At 29.7% G+C, this 15,183-nt stretch overlaps 3 protein-coding genes across 3 annotated transcripts in view; 1 reads left to right on the top strand and 2 right to left on the bottom strand.

Moving 5' to 3' along the window:
* Positions 1-4,992, top strand: part of LOC105451633 (fatty acid synthase-like) — a 21,327-nt gene extending 16,335 nt beyond the window's left edge. The window contains 4 exon segments of the mRNA XM_011692203.1: positions 74-555; positions 1,541-1,795; positions 4,080-4,334; positions 4,421-4,992. Of these exon segments, the coding sequence (XP_011690505.1) occupies positions 74-555; positions 1,541-1,795; positions 4,080-4,334; positions 4,421-4,531 (1,103 nt within the window). The 3' untranslated portion in view covers positions 4,532-4,992.
* An 899-nt stretch (positions 4,993-5,891) lies between these two features.
* On the bottom strand, positions 5,892-11,130 carry LOC105451632 (esterase FE4-like). Its single transcript, XM_011692202.1, has 8 exons — positions 10,704-11,130; positions 9,493-9,618; positions 9,249-9,408; positions 8,328-8,701; positions 7,985-8,156; positions 7,214-7,407; positions 6,916-7,060; positions 5,892-6,782 (listed from the first exon to the last, which is right to left on the bottom strand). Exons 1-8 carry the CDS (start codon positions 10,899-10,901, stop codon positions 6,487-6,489), a joined length of 1,665 nt encoding a protein of 554 aa, XP_011690504.1. The 5' UTR covers positions 10,902-11,130; the 3' UTR covers positions 5,892-6,486.
* Positions 11,131-14,281: 3,151 nt separating this feature from the next.
* Positions 14,282-15,183, bottom strand: part of LOC105451675 (esterase FE4-like) — a 4,402-nt gene continuing 3,500 nt past the window's right edge. Inside the window, exons 5-7 of the mRNA XM_011692276.1 lie at positions 15,169-15,182; positions 14,867-15,011; positions 14,282-14,720 (exon numbers count right to left, since the gene is read on the bottom strand). Of these exons, the coding sequence (XP_011690578.1) occupies positions 14,389-14,720; positions 14,867-15,011; positions 15,169-15,182 (491 nt within the window). The 3' untranslated portion in view covers positions 14,282-14,388. The remainder of the gene's footprint in view (positions 14,721-14,866; positions 15,012-15,168; position 15,183) is intronic.

Genomic DNA, 15,183 nt, shown 5'->3' with positions numbered 1-15,183 from the left:
TTAGTTTCGTGACTGCACTTATTATATATATTAGTTAACATATATAAAAATAATATTCTATTTTATATTATAGACATAAAAAACATGAAAGTTGTAAGTCAAAATACGGCTTTGGCCGAACTCGGAATGGACTCCATGATGGCCGTTGAAATCAAGCAAACTTTTGAACGAGAATTTGATATTTTTCTCACTGCACAAGAAATAAGAAATCTTACTTTTGCAAAACTCATCAAGATATCTGATGAAAATGTTAGCGACGATAATATGCATGACAAAAAGAAACTCGAAGACACAGAGGAGCTACATGTTATAAAATATTTAGTTGGTGTTGTAAAAGATGAAGATTTTGTTTCACACATCTGTTTTGATCTCTCTACAAAAAGACAGAAAACTACGACTGAAGTATTTCTTATTCCGGGTATCGATGGATGTGGAACTATATTTAATTATTTAGCACCAGATATTAACTTTTCAGCAACGTCTTTGCATTATAATACAAACAATATCGATGCTACTACAAACGTTATATCTGAGACAACTGATCAGCTTACAAACGTATGTGCAATTGCATTAATAAATTTATGTTATTAATAGTATTCATTTTCATTATTAATTTTATTATTAATATAATAATATAAATTTATATTATAGTTTTAAAGGCTGAAAAAAAAACTGGTTTTTTTTTCAATTTTTTCGCGGATTTTTTCGGTTTCTTTCCCAAGGAGTAAAAAAATTTTATGGAAAATTTTACGTATATATTTGATAAAACCTATCACATTTTACATTTGCAAAACTTTGATACACTTTTCGAAATTTTACAATTTTATAACAAACATATATATTATTGCTGATAATGTTAAATACAAAAGAAATAAAAAGCAAATTACACTAGAATAAATAAAAATAAAATTAATGTATTTTTCAAATAATAACGTATAGCTCTTGACAATTATCATTAATAATCAAAATTCTTGAAAAATACTTAATATAATTATTAACTTAAATTAATCTTTACTCTAGTTGTTAGGATTGCGTTTCCTAAAAAAGTTTATTTAATAATAAATAATTCTCAGTTCGAGGAATATAGTATCAAATATAAACATAAAAATTAACTCATTATTAATTCCATCGTTTATACGAGGTGTCTTACTTCAATAATGCTATAAAATACGAGAGTTATAACTTACAAGAGTTATAAGCTTACATCTAATTTAAACAAAAAATTTATACATTTTAACGAGCAAATTAAAATTAATCACATAAAGTCACTTACATTACTTTCTAAATTCCAATTCATATTTAATGTAATAAAAATATTAAAAATTAGGTAATATATCGTTTACATAATTTTTCGCAAAAAAATCAATTTTTCGAAAAGAAACCAAAACTTTTCTGGTTTTTTTCCAGCAATTTGTAGAAAGCAGTTTTTTAAAACTATAATTTTTATTTTAAAAAATATGAATATTATTAATTTTGTATTATATTGGCGGAGAAATTATTTTTATTTAAGAGATATATTGAATGTTTAATATTTTTACAGCATATATTACCGAAGCTGAAAGATGGACAAGATTTTGTAATAGTAGGATACTCCTTCGGATCTGTTATTGCAGTTGAGTTGGCAAGAAGATTGGAAGCTATGTATTTTAAAGGCCGACTAGTTCTCATTGACGGCGCTCCTGAACAAGTACGAATGGTTTGCAAACAATTTACATCAGATTCTGACGATGTAAACCTTCAGATTTTTGTTCTTTATAATATTATGGAAAATTACTTAGCAGGAAGCAGTAAAAAGGTATAATTTTTTTCTAGAGCTTATATCGAAATTAAAGGAGAACTCCACTGCGACGAGTTAAAAAGAAATTTTTGTAATGTTTGAGGTCTTGAAAATATGTCCCTAAAATATTATATTGAAATTCACAATGGAACGATAGTAAATATGTAATAAAATAGCACGTGTTTAGATATATACGCCCGGCCGCGTAAAACTTTAAACGCGTTTTTCTTGAAACCACGTTTTCGTAGCTGGGCGCTCGCATATCTCGGCCAATTTTTATTCGAATGACTTGATTTTTGGACAGAATGTTCACAACGAAATTGCCTTCAGTTAAGTGTACGATTTTTTTTAATCGGATTATTATTTTTGGAAAAATAATTTAAAAAAGTAATGATTTTTTTCGCAAAATAGCAAACTAGTTTTTTTAAAAAGTGCCATTTTGTTAAAAATTATTTTTTCAAAAAATCCGTACGCTTAACTGAAACTACACTTACATACTTTAAAATGAAAAAAAAATTTAGACATCCCGTTCAGACGCATCACGGGCGCCCGGCGCACCCATGTTTTTCCAATAGAGGTTTACGTCATCGAAGACGACCACAAATATTAACATTAGTTTATGATTTTTTTTTATAAAATCTTAAATATATATACTTTTAATATATAAAGATAATAATTCATACAACTTATTAATTATCGCAAAAAAATTCACAAAAATAGCCTTTTCTTTCGGCCGTCACAGTGGTGTTAACCCTTAATTCACTATATATTTATGATATGTTTATATAAGGTGTCCTGTCACTACCACATTATCTCTTAAGAACGTGTTTTTGAGATAATTTGCAGACAAAAATCTAGTACAAAAATATTAAGGCTATAAAAGTTTTTATATTAATAGCGATTAAAATTCTCGAATCACAGAGCTGACATTTCGCGCGCTCAGGCATGTTGATATGACAAGTTATGAGAGTATTACTACGCGAGTCCTCTCAACAACGTCGAGATTATCGTACAAATATGTAATGACATTTTTATTAAGAAATCGTTTTTGCTTCTATACGGAATCTATTTGTACATAACATATGCGTAATTAATATTGAAACATATTATAAAATATTAATTTTCAGTAGTGAAATATTACGAGCTGTCAAAATAAATTCATATCTATATATTGATCTCATCATATCGATATGCTTGAGCGCGCGAAATGTCAACTCTGTGATTCGAGAACTTTAACCGCTACTAATTTAAAAACTATATATTATAGCCTTGACATTTTCGTATTAGAATTTTTGTCTCCAAATTATCTCAAGAACACGTTCTTAACCCATTATAGCGTCCAAGCAAACACGTTTTTTGAACAATTTTCAGCGGCTTAATTTTTTATTTTAATGGCCTTGAAAAAAATCTAAACAACATCATTTCTGACGTAAAATTAAAATTGATTAAAAAACCAACAAAAAAACTTTTGTAATGAAAAATAAAGAATTTTGACATTGATAGAAAACAATTAAAAAATATGACGTTTTTGTATATCCATCTCTTGGAGTTTTTTAGCGCATTTTGATCGGTCATTTTATATCCGCCATATTGTTGCAATAATTTTATTGTTATTTTGATCATACGATATTACAATATTGATAAGGACCAGTCATGACAATTATTGCGTTTTTTTTCTTAGTAAATTTGCACAATATCGTAACATTTCGAGCTTTTGGCTGCTATTTTTGATGTCGCCATCATGAATTTCGAAATATGTATACATACGTTTTCAAGTTTAGAGATCGAGGAATTCATATTTTGAGTGTTCAAGACTATCCTAATGTCGTTTTGATGTGAAAATATTGATTGAAAATAAAATTTGAGTGAAAAATCACGGTTTTTTTGTAAAAAATTGACTATAACTTTTTTGGATTTTATTTTTGACAAATTCTGATGGCAGATTCTGAAAGAGCAAGAAATTTTACGTCAGAAATAATGTTGCTTAATTTTTCTCAAGGCCATTAAAATAAAAAATTAAGCCGCTGAAAATTGTTTCAAAAATGTGTCCGCTTGGACGCTGGGTTAAAAGAAAGTGCGGTAGTGACAGGGCATCCTGTATATAAAAAAAAAAAATATATATATAGGTATATATATAGATATATATAGTTTTTTTATGATTATCAGTATCAATTTTTTCTATTTTAATTCTTGTATTTTAAGTGTTTCCTATTTTGAAGTAAATACTTCTATATATGTATATACATTTATATATATATATATATATATATATATATATATATTTATAATATATTGTTGATAGATTCTAATGGATTTGAGCAAATGTAATACCTGGGAAGAGAGATATAATATTTTTGCCATACAATTCTTAACCACAAATACGTTACTTTCACCCGCAAATTTAAAGACACTGTGTGCAACAGTTTACAAACACTTATCCGCTATTCAGCAATATGATCCATCTATGTTGCCACCTATTAAATCTCCCATAATATTGCTAAAAAGTACATATCCGTTGCCTATACCCATAACCGAAGAGGATTATGGTTTGCAGAAGGTATTTTAATAATGTTACGTTAATCTATTTCTATTTAAATCATATTCAACTAAAGTTTTTATTAATAAAATGTTAAATTGTTTAAGATAACTCAAAATGTGGTGAAAGTACATTACGTCGAGGGTACTCATGTTACGATCTTAAGAAATAATAATGTGCTAGCTGCAATTAATGGAGAGCCGCCGTTTGCAATTTAATGTGTTACTTTATATGTAATTTGATGATTGGTAATGAAAAATTGTTTCAAATAAATAAAATTGAGGTGGAAGGAACACGGCAGTTGTAGCTAGTTCTTTTGTGCTCAATATTTATATAATTTGTTTATTTTATTTTTCGAAAAGCTACGAACGTTTCGATCTTGATCAGGTCATTTTCAGCGCAATAGCAATTAAAATATGGTCCACATTATAACAAACTATTGTTCGTATTGAATTTTTGCTCTTACGATATACCTACATTTTCTTCGGTCTGTCCACATTTCCGTTTAAAATAAAGAAAGAGTTGAACTTCCTAGTTCTTCTCTTTACCGTACTGTCGGAAGTAGTGCCATAGCATCATCTTATTAAAAACTTGTAAAAGATTCAAGTAAAATCATAAAACATATGTAAAATCGTAGTAAGTAAACTACGGATAAAGATTAAAAGTTGGATGTCAATTATGTCAAAGAATAAAATGTTATTAAATGTAATTGATAAAAGTGATAATAAATTATGCAAGTTAAATAAAAATAATAAATAAATAATAAAAATAAAATAAATTTAAAAAAGACTGATTTTTTAAAGAAAGAATATCTGTGAGCAAGGTGACGCATTGCATTAAAATTTTAAAATTTATAATTTATTAGGGATTTCTCGCAATCAAAACGTACCGTTGACAATACTACGGATCGAATGCTTCATCTAAAATAACCATAAATCGAAAGGCCTCGGAAAGGAAAATAGATACAGGTACATATTCATAAGAAGAAATATTTTACAACATTCTAGCATCCTAGCTTTTATTTGTGAATTTTCTTATTTCCAAGATTTATTAGAAAAATATCTTATATTTCAATTATATTTAGACGGATTTTTCATTGTTATAAAAATGTTAAAATTATGAAAACATCGAACATGTAACTGTAGATATAATTGATTTGCATACATATCAATTAAATGTTTTCATTTAATTTTTAATATTTTATGCATTTACACTTTCACAATGTGTAACGTAAAAAATATGTTTAAAATAATATGATAAAAAATATGATATATGAAGAAATATGATAGAAAAATAAACGATAAAGGAGAAGGCAATCTTAAAATATTAGACATTACATTGTTCAACACGGATTTTGACACTTATACAATAAAAAGTAGTTTTTTTTCATAGAATCCGAATCCGAAGAGAAAAGTAGTGAATTGGCTTTAGTTTTGAAGAAAAACGGTGTCAAAAATGTAAAAAAAAGTTTTTGACCATTTTGAGCACCTGTAGAAAAATTACACGAACTAAAACCTCCTAAATGAAATGAAATGAAAGTTTTTTCTTTTAAACTAAAAATAATAAAAAATGGTCACATTTTTTTGCTTATTTGATATCGTTTTTATTTTTCAAAAACTGGAACTTAAAATAACAAGAAGATAATCACTGATTAATTCATTATCTTAAATTTTTATTAATAAAAAAATGTATTGTATAATATAAATATGTAATAGTTAACAATCATGGCGCAGAGAGTTGCTGATTTTGACGTAAAACATCCGGCTTTAAAATTGATTAGAAACTAAAGGATTTTTATTCGATCGTTACTTTTTGACAACGGCAATCCACCGAGATATATCTTGCCATGAAAACCCTTCTAAGTTAAGCCGTTCGAAACTGGCGTTAAAAACTTGTAGGTCCCGTATATCTGTGTGAATGTAAATTGTAAATAGCTTACAGAAATACGATAAGAGGTTACCTCTTTAACTGACAAGAGGCAAAGGACTCGAAAGAAAGAAGAATAAATATGTAATAAAGTATAATCCCTAATGATTTTGAAAAATCGACTTTACTTTCCTTTGTTAAACGCGGAAATTACTTTCAGCGTTTCTAAACTAAGTGATTCCGAACGAAATTAGGTCAGCATGTCTATTACACGTTACGATATCGATTTTAGATGTTGAATCGATTTCTATTTCAGATTCAAGGGAAACAAACTGTTCCATTTTTGCATTCTATCGGGATAAAGTCCTGTTTTCATTGTTGGTTCCTCGGTGATTTCTAAATAGTTGTCTCTTTCTAGTAGGTACGGTTCCCACGTAACGTTCTTTGCTTCCAAAGCTGAACACAGCTGTCCAGTTTGAACAAAATTCGACCATATGCTTGTCATAAGATCCACCATAGGAATTTCCGGGGCATCGTTTTCAAAAAACGGGAATTTGATTTTCATAAAGAACAGATATTGCAAATCGTCATGATGCGCTACTCCTAGAATGATAAAATTTGTAATAACAAATTTAAATATATATGCAGAAATTAAGTAAAGATCAAATAATCAAGTACTGTAAAACAATTTAAACAATTTGAATTAAAAATTAAACTAAAAGAATAAACGTAATACCATATGGTGTGGTTTTGTTCCACATAACAAAACTGTATCGTCCTTGATAAGAAGACATATAAAAATAGACGGGTTGATCAGAATTTTCTGCAATCAGCCTTACAGAACGATGCATCGGATATATAATTACACTGTCGCTGTAGATCTGAAATCCAAAACTAATTATACACGAGTTAACTGCAATTAATTTTACTCATGTCACCATATTAATCAAATATTAATATAGAATTTTAAGAGCAATATTGTTCCCAACGTGCTGTTGTTTCGATCATAATATCTTATACAACACTTTACATACGTGTGCGAGACCGTCGTAAGTTTCTGGACCGATCGGTTTGTCACCAAAGTAAAATTGGCGTAGTTCAGTACTTATGTGTCTGGATCGAGGTGTATCCCGCTCGTACATGAAATTAATCGGTGCGAGTCTGTACCAGTCATTGTTTAAGTCGTTCAATATCGAATCATTCCCGAGTTCGTGTTGCTTAATAATATCTAAGGAAACCAGCGAAATATATTATACAAGGTACCTGAAACCGTATATTCCTTTTATCTTCGCAGAATAAGGTGCAATCAAAAATATGTTCAGACCATAGGTGCAAGTCTTAAAAAATCTATTTATTAATTATATCAGTTTTACCGTGGGGTTCGCTAAAGTCAGGTTTAAGACAGCGGTATTGTAACTTTCAAGCTTTATAACTTAGTAGTCTTAATACTTAATAAAAAGTAGTACTTAATGAAAATAAATTTTATATAGTATTTTGAAAAACTCCTTTCATCAACTATTAGATTCTAAAATCAAACATAGAGTGTTTCATTAAAAAAAAACTGTGACCTTGACCTGGCCTTGGCGACGTCACGTAAGATCAAACTGATATGATCAATAAATAGATCTTTTTAAATTCTACAACTATACTTTGAACATATTATTGACTGAACATTATCATGCGAAGATAAAAGGGGTAGTCTCAGACACCCTGTATATTTATTAATTTTCTGTGATTTCAATCCACCATTTTTACTTTCAGAATCAATTGGAATTTACAAGAAGATGTAAATATAAAATTCGTACAGGTGACCACACCGTCGAACTCGTTTTTAGTTACTCCTGCGATCAGCGGAACTTTGTGAAACTTCCCTTTTCTAATAAGATCAATCGGCTGTTCAGGCAAGAATCTTTCCACGCCGTGAACCTCAGGTTCCACTACGGGTGTCCATATTAAGATTGGATCACCATGCCACTCCTAGAACGTCTTAGGATGTTAAAAATTCTTTTTTTATGTAATCGTTTAAAAATAACACTAATTTTTACGTTTCTTAGTTTTTGATAAATTTTTCTATAATATATTGTTTTTCTAATTTTCTATCTATTGTTTCCTTATTATTAATCTCGTCATGTATGTAATCTTCCTTACAAAGAACTTGGATATGGTATTTGTAAAGTTCTCCACTGGTTTAGAATTCAAGCAGATCAGCATAGATCCAGTGGTGTCGGTCGGACAGTCTAACAACTCGGCTTGTTTTTTTGCCAAGTGTAACTGTTCGGTTGGAAACGGTTCTATTATTGTCGAGCCGCTCATCATGATCGCCCGATGGAACAGTTCCTTTGACATCGGCGAGACCATGTGCAAATACACGCTCAATCCACCGACGCTGTAGCCAGATATAGTGACGCTATCGGGATCGCCGCCGAAAGCAGCTATGTTCCTCTGGACCCATCGAAGCGCTACGACCTGATCCTTCAGGCCCAAATTACCCGGTGCCTTCGAATCGCCGGTGCTTATAAAGCCTGACAAGTATAAATAAACTCTCTAAAAGTGAATCAGTGGAATCACTGATTGTCAGTGTATATCATTTTCCAGTGACATTCTTAAAATTGTGATAAACAGTGACTATTTTAATATCGCTTTAATGATAATATGTATACTGATTTAAACAGTGAATATTACTGAAAGACAATGAATTTGATTGTTTGACAGGGAAATTCACTGTCTTTCAGTGATATTCACTGTTTAAATCAGTATATTATTACTGAAGCGACATTTAAATAGTCACTGTTTATCGCAGTTCTAAGTATGCCACTGGAAAATAATATACATTGATAATTAGCGATGATTTCACTGATTCACTTTTAGAGAGAAGGTGTGACACCATTCTTTTTCTTAAAAGAAAGAATTCTTATGTAAATTCTTTGTATTATAACGATAAAATCCCAATTAATATAATAAGTTTATGTGAATTAATATTTTTCTTTAAACTTTAAATTCTTCTTAAGCAGAATTTTATTGCTTGTAAATTGAATTGTTAGAAAGGTGATAAAACGCAGGAATTTTTACCTAGAGACGCGAGACGGTAATTGACGGTGACGAGGACGACGTCTTTGTCCAGCAGGTACTGAGGTCCAAAATTAGAACTTTTACCGGAGAACAAGTAAAAACCACCGGGATGGAAAAATACTAGTACGGGTCTTTTTACGAAATCGTATGCCGACGGCAACTGCAATCCAGATAATTTTTCAATTTGTGTTTTATTCATTTGAACTTTTTTCATTGTGAATGTACGTTGCATTATAAGGCTCACTTTTGTTGTATAGACATTTACACGTAGACAATCCTCCATCATATTCTGTTCGGATATTGCTGGACAAGCGGGTCCTTCCTTAGTCGCATCGAAAAGGTCGGTCCAATCCGCCGCTGGAATTGCGACCTAGAAGAAATAAGATTAATAAAAAAAAAGTGAAAAATGTGGCCAAAATTCTAGTGTCCGATAAATACAAAAAATTTGTAATTGGACTACAATTTATATTTATTCAAAATTTTCATATTAAAAAAATGTTCATTCAAATATTTATTCAAACTTGTAGGCTTTTAAAAATATTTATTCGTGAATATTTTATAATTATTTTATGATTTATTCATATTTATTCATACAAAATGTAAAGTAAAATAGAAAGTGAAAAATAAATTTATACATATTGTTATTAATATCCAGATTTAAAAAGAAAATTTACAAATTTTGAACAAAATTTTAGAAAGCAAATTTTTCAATTAAAAGTCTTTTATTTGCAACAATAATTTTTTTTACAATAAAATTTTTATTCTCTATATTTTTGCAAATCAAAAATATACAGTAAAATAAAACATTGCCATTTTGTACGGATTACAATAACAGTAATGTTAATTTTATAAGATATTTTAAGATGTTTTAATATCTCGTGAATTTTAAATAAAATGTATTATTCAATTAATAGATTCTTCAGAATCACCAATAAAAGCATTGGCAATTGCTCTCATTTTCTTCTCGGTATCATCGTGTTTTTTAAACTTAAACCAAGCTCGAAGTCTGAATTTTAGTGTGTAGAGTGGGGGTGAATGCGAAATCGAAAATATTCGTAATCATATGTACAAATATATTAATTCAAATTGCATAAAAAGTATTTATTCAATTTTCCATGAATATGAAAAAAGTAGTATTTGCACTCGTATTCATATTCATTAATTATCCATTTATTCGAATATTAGATATATTCCTCGGACCCACTACAAAATTCTGATTCAAAACTAGCTTTATTCTTGTCAAAAAATTGCTGGATGGATCGTTTATGAAGAAGATTTTATATAATATTGTGTGCCCACAGACTGGGAGTCTTGCCGCGTTTTTCACTCTTAAGAAATTGTGCACGATTCATTATTTGTTGACTGCGTCTGTAATGCGCGCGGATACAAATTTCCCGAGCGTTAACATCAAATTAACAATAGCTTTCTCATTATTTATCTAATCTGATGCTTTACTTGGAAACGTTGCTGTCCGGTCGGCGGTTCGGCGTATCTGACCCCGCGGAAGGAATAGATTTTCCTGCCAAGTCTGGAGGTCATGGTGGAACCGCGGATTCTTCCAATCGGTGCGACGATCTCATAATGTTCGTCGGCGAGATTGTCATCGGCGAGCACGACGACGACACTCAACAGGATAACGAACAAGCGTTTCATGATCTTTCTGTAGAGAAAGACAGTTTGGACTGGTGAGTTTAATGCGAGCAGGAAACTCAGACACGTCAAACCGGTTAGGCACTAGCGGGCACTAAAAACATTTCAAGAGCACTACAGGATCTTTTATACCGAACCACGAATACGAAGATGCGCATGCGAATCGCAATTTTCTTTCCAGGAAACTGACTCTGTCATATGAAGAGTATTTGTCTAAACAGACAGGCAGACGTACGTGAGGTCACGCACGTTTTGCAATTTAAATATATACGCGCACGAGATTTTAAACCAAGACAAAACAGGAATTAATGCGGTTATTCCCTGAGAAGTGCAGATAAATCCGCGACTTGCAAGAATTATCTCAACGTTTATCTTCAACGGTCACAGTTCGTAATATTATCGTTTCTTCTTTCTATCGTTTTGCACATTTTTTCAGTGATACAGTTAATAATGCGATTACGAATCAAATGTAGGTTTTATTTTTCTCAACAATAAAAAATTTGTAACTTTAATTTTGTAGAAAAGATATTAAAATTCAATTTTACTACAAGAAAAAATGTCTAAGATTTGATTACTTAAATTTATTACATTAGATGTCCTTATGATTTTTTTTATAAAAAGAGAAAGATTTTAATTTTATAGTAAAAAAATACAAAGACTCAAAAATAGTTAACTAATAAATTTGGAACCAACACAAAACAGAAATTAATATTTAACGAGAGGTGCTGATAAATCCGCAACTTCCAAAAATTATCTCAACATTTATTTTCAATGGTTACATATTATAACAGCAATGTTTTTTTTGTTACTGTATTCTTCAAGGATACAATATATAGCTGATGATGTAAATCGATTTCGCCGAATAATGTTGTGAATCATGTTATTTTCCTCAACACGAAAAATATCTATATAACGAGTCTTACAGGAAAGTCTCATTACATTAAATCCAATTTACTGCAGAAAAAAGATGCATAAAATCCAATTACTTTATTGCATTAATTTTTCTCATAATTTATAGGAAAATTTTTATTTTATATTACAGAAATGCAAATATTAACAAATAATGATCTAAAAAATTTTTTTAATGATCCACATTCTTTAAATATCTTTATAAATGTTTCTTGGACTTTTCTGTTGTTTGAAGCTACAGCAATCACGTTGAGAAATTGGTTAAATCATTCTGTTATGAATTAACAATCTATTTCTTCTTTCATTTTTTTTTAATTGGTTTGTCTGTAGACATCGGAAATTTGCTCGCTTCGACGTCTTTGTGTCATCTGAATTCGACGATTATTACAGACGTTTATTTATAACTGAAAGTAATTCATTCTATTGCTAAAATAAGTATTATTGATTAGCATTACATTCCAGAGAAAAAAAGATAGTACACAAGACAAAATTGTAATTAAAAAATAAATGGATTAGAAATTTCATGGTATTCTTAAGTTATTCATCTATACAATTTCAATCTAGCGTTTATTGACTTGATTATTATCCGGGATTCTTCGTGCTGATCTATGAATGCTAAATGATAATGGATAATTATCAGTGGTACATCTGTTCAATAGATGTTAAAAAGATGGAATATGCATAGTTACAATATGTTTTACTTATAATTATATATAGTGTTCCCGAAATTCGCAAATCAAAATATCATAGCAAGAATGTATTTGAAAATTAAGTAAAAAAGTTATTTGTAAATTTTTATTTTAAGCAGTAGTTTTTGAGATATAAGAGTTTAAATTTAGCCAATTATAGATTACGATTAAACGTAAACATGTTTGTGAGCGCATCGATAGTCTTAGTAGTCACGCACTTCACGCGAGTACTAATCTATAATTGGCTAAATTTAAATTCTTATGCCTCAAAAATGATTGTTTAAAATAAAAATTTACAAATAACTATTTTACTTAATTTTTCGAAGACTTTCTTGCTATGATATTTTGATTTGCGAATTTCGAGACACCTTGTATAAAAAGTTACAGTTTTTACCGATTTTTGCTTATGCAGGGTAGCATCTAAAATAACTTTCGTGAAAAAAGCACTAACAACACTATCTTCAAATTTTTTCGAGAGTATACAATACAATCGTATACAAGTTAGATCATTTGTTATATAAGTAAGTATATGACATTTGTACTTTATGCTTAAAATTTTAATAATAATTTTATAACTTGCCAATTTAACTTATTTCAATATCAACAAAGTTTTGGATTCAACATTTTTTAATTTTGACAATCAAATTTATAAACAGACCTTTAGGACTCCCATGGGGGTTTCTCACTCTCACCTGCATATGCTGACTTATTGTTAGTAATGCAGGAAATGGAAAGGTGGGTGCTTAAGAACATTAATATTGTGATACCTTTTTATACATATATTGACGATCTAGTTATGGCCGTTTCGTCATCAATATCAATCTCGTATTAGAAAAAAATTTAATTTATTTCACGAAAGACTTCAATTCACATTAGAAAATAGAAATAGAAGGCAATAAAATTAATTTTTTAGACACTATAATTATTTTAAACAATAATAAAATTAATTTTGACTGGTACCATAAACCTACGTTTTCGAGAAGGTATCTCAATTTTTTATTCTCAGTATCCTCTTTCACAAAAAAAATCGTGGGTTTAATAGATAGGGCCTTTTTACTCTCAAATCCAGAGTTACAGCAAAAAACATTGCTTATGAGGATGAAACAACGATTGTGAGGATCTTATTAGAAAATGATTATCCTTTAAATTTTATATTTAAGAACTATCGCAAAAAAAATTTGATGCCTGCATTGGGATATTGGGAATAAAACTCTCTACAGGACGATGGATTATTAATTGAGCGAAACTCCATAGTTCACCATTCTATACATAATTAAGGGATGTGTCTGAGAGTTTTAAAGGTGTCACTAAAAATATTAATTCAAGAATAGCCTTTTACAGTTCTAACAAACTCAATAGGATTGTCAGAGCACATAAAGATCCTTTACCTAAGGAATTCACGAAAAACGTATATCAGATAGAATGTATGGATTGCAATGCAACCTATGTTACCTATATGTATGCCAAACAGAGAGAAAATTAAAAACTAGAATTATCAAACATCGTAATGACATCAATAGAAACACAGACAATCACTCAGTAATAACTGAGCATAGCCTGCGGTTTGATCATGAGATGGATTGGAACAATGTAAAAATTCCGAACGTAGAGAAGAATTACCATAAACGGCTAATTAGTGAAATGCTCTATATTAATAAGCAAAGAAATAATCTTAACTTATAAACAAATACAGAATTATTAGATTAAATATATTAAAAAAAATAATTTTGCAGATATTGTAGTTTTGTTTAATAGAAACAATTTTTTTATTACAAAAGAGAATTTTTTGAAGTATAATATGTAACATTGTATTGTATTTGTAAAGTAATAGAATTAATGCATGTTTGTTTTACTTTTAATGAATGAAATCAAAGTAGCATATCTATTATACGTTACGAAATTGATTTTAGATATTGAAACAATTTCCATATTGGATTCAAAGGAAACAAACTGTCCCATTTTTGCATTCTATCGGGATAAAGTCCTGTTTTCATTGTTGGTTCCTCGGTGATTTTTAGATAGTTGTCTCTTTCTGGTAGATACGGTTCCCACGTAACGTTCTTTGCTTCCAAAGCTGGAGATACCGGCTGTCCAGTTTGAACAAAGTTCGACCATATGCTTGTCATAAGATCCACCATAGGAATTTCCGGGGCATCGTTTTCGAAAAACGGGAATTTGATTTTCATAAAGAACAGATATTGCAAATCGTCATAATGCGCCACCCCTAAAATTACAAAACAGATAACAAATTTAGATATATATATAATATATATGTAGGAATTAGATAAAGATCAAATTATGAAGTATTATAAAATAATCCAAATAATTCGAATGAAAAAGTATAATAAAATATAAGAATAAAAATAATACCGTATGGTGCGGTTTCGTTCCACATGACATAACTGTATCGACCTTGGTAAGAAGACATATAAAAATAGACGGGTTGATCGCAGTTTTCTGCAATCAATCTTACAGAACGATGCATCGGAAATATAATACTACTGTCGCTGTTGATCTGCATAAATACAAAACACAATTATACACGAGTTAACTGCAATTAATTTTACTCATGTCGCCATATTAATCAAATATTAATATTTAATTTTCAGATCAATATTGTTCCCAACGTGCTGTTGTTTCGATCATAATATCTTATACAACACTTTACATACGTGTGCGAGACCGTC

The sequence above is a fragment of the Wasmannia auropunctata genome, unplaced genomic scaffold, assembly GCF_000956235.1.
Source record: "Wasmannia auropunctata unplaced genomic scaffold, wasmannia.A_1.0 LD336048.1, whole genome shotgun sequence".
Classification (NCBI taxonomy): Eukaryota; Metazoa; Arthropoda; class Insecta; order Hymenoptera; family Formicidae; genus Wasmannia; species Wasmannia auropunctata.
This window is presented reverse-complemented; position numbering and strand designations above follow the sequence as displayed.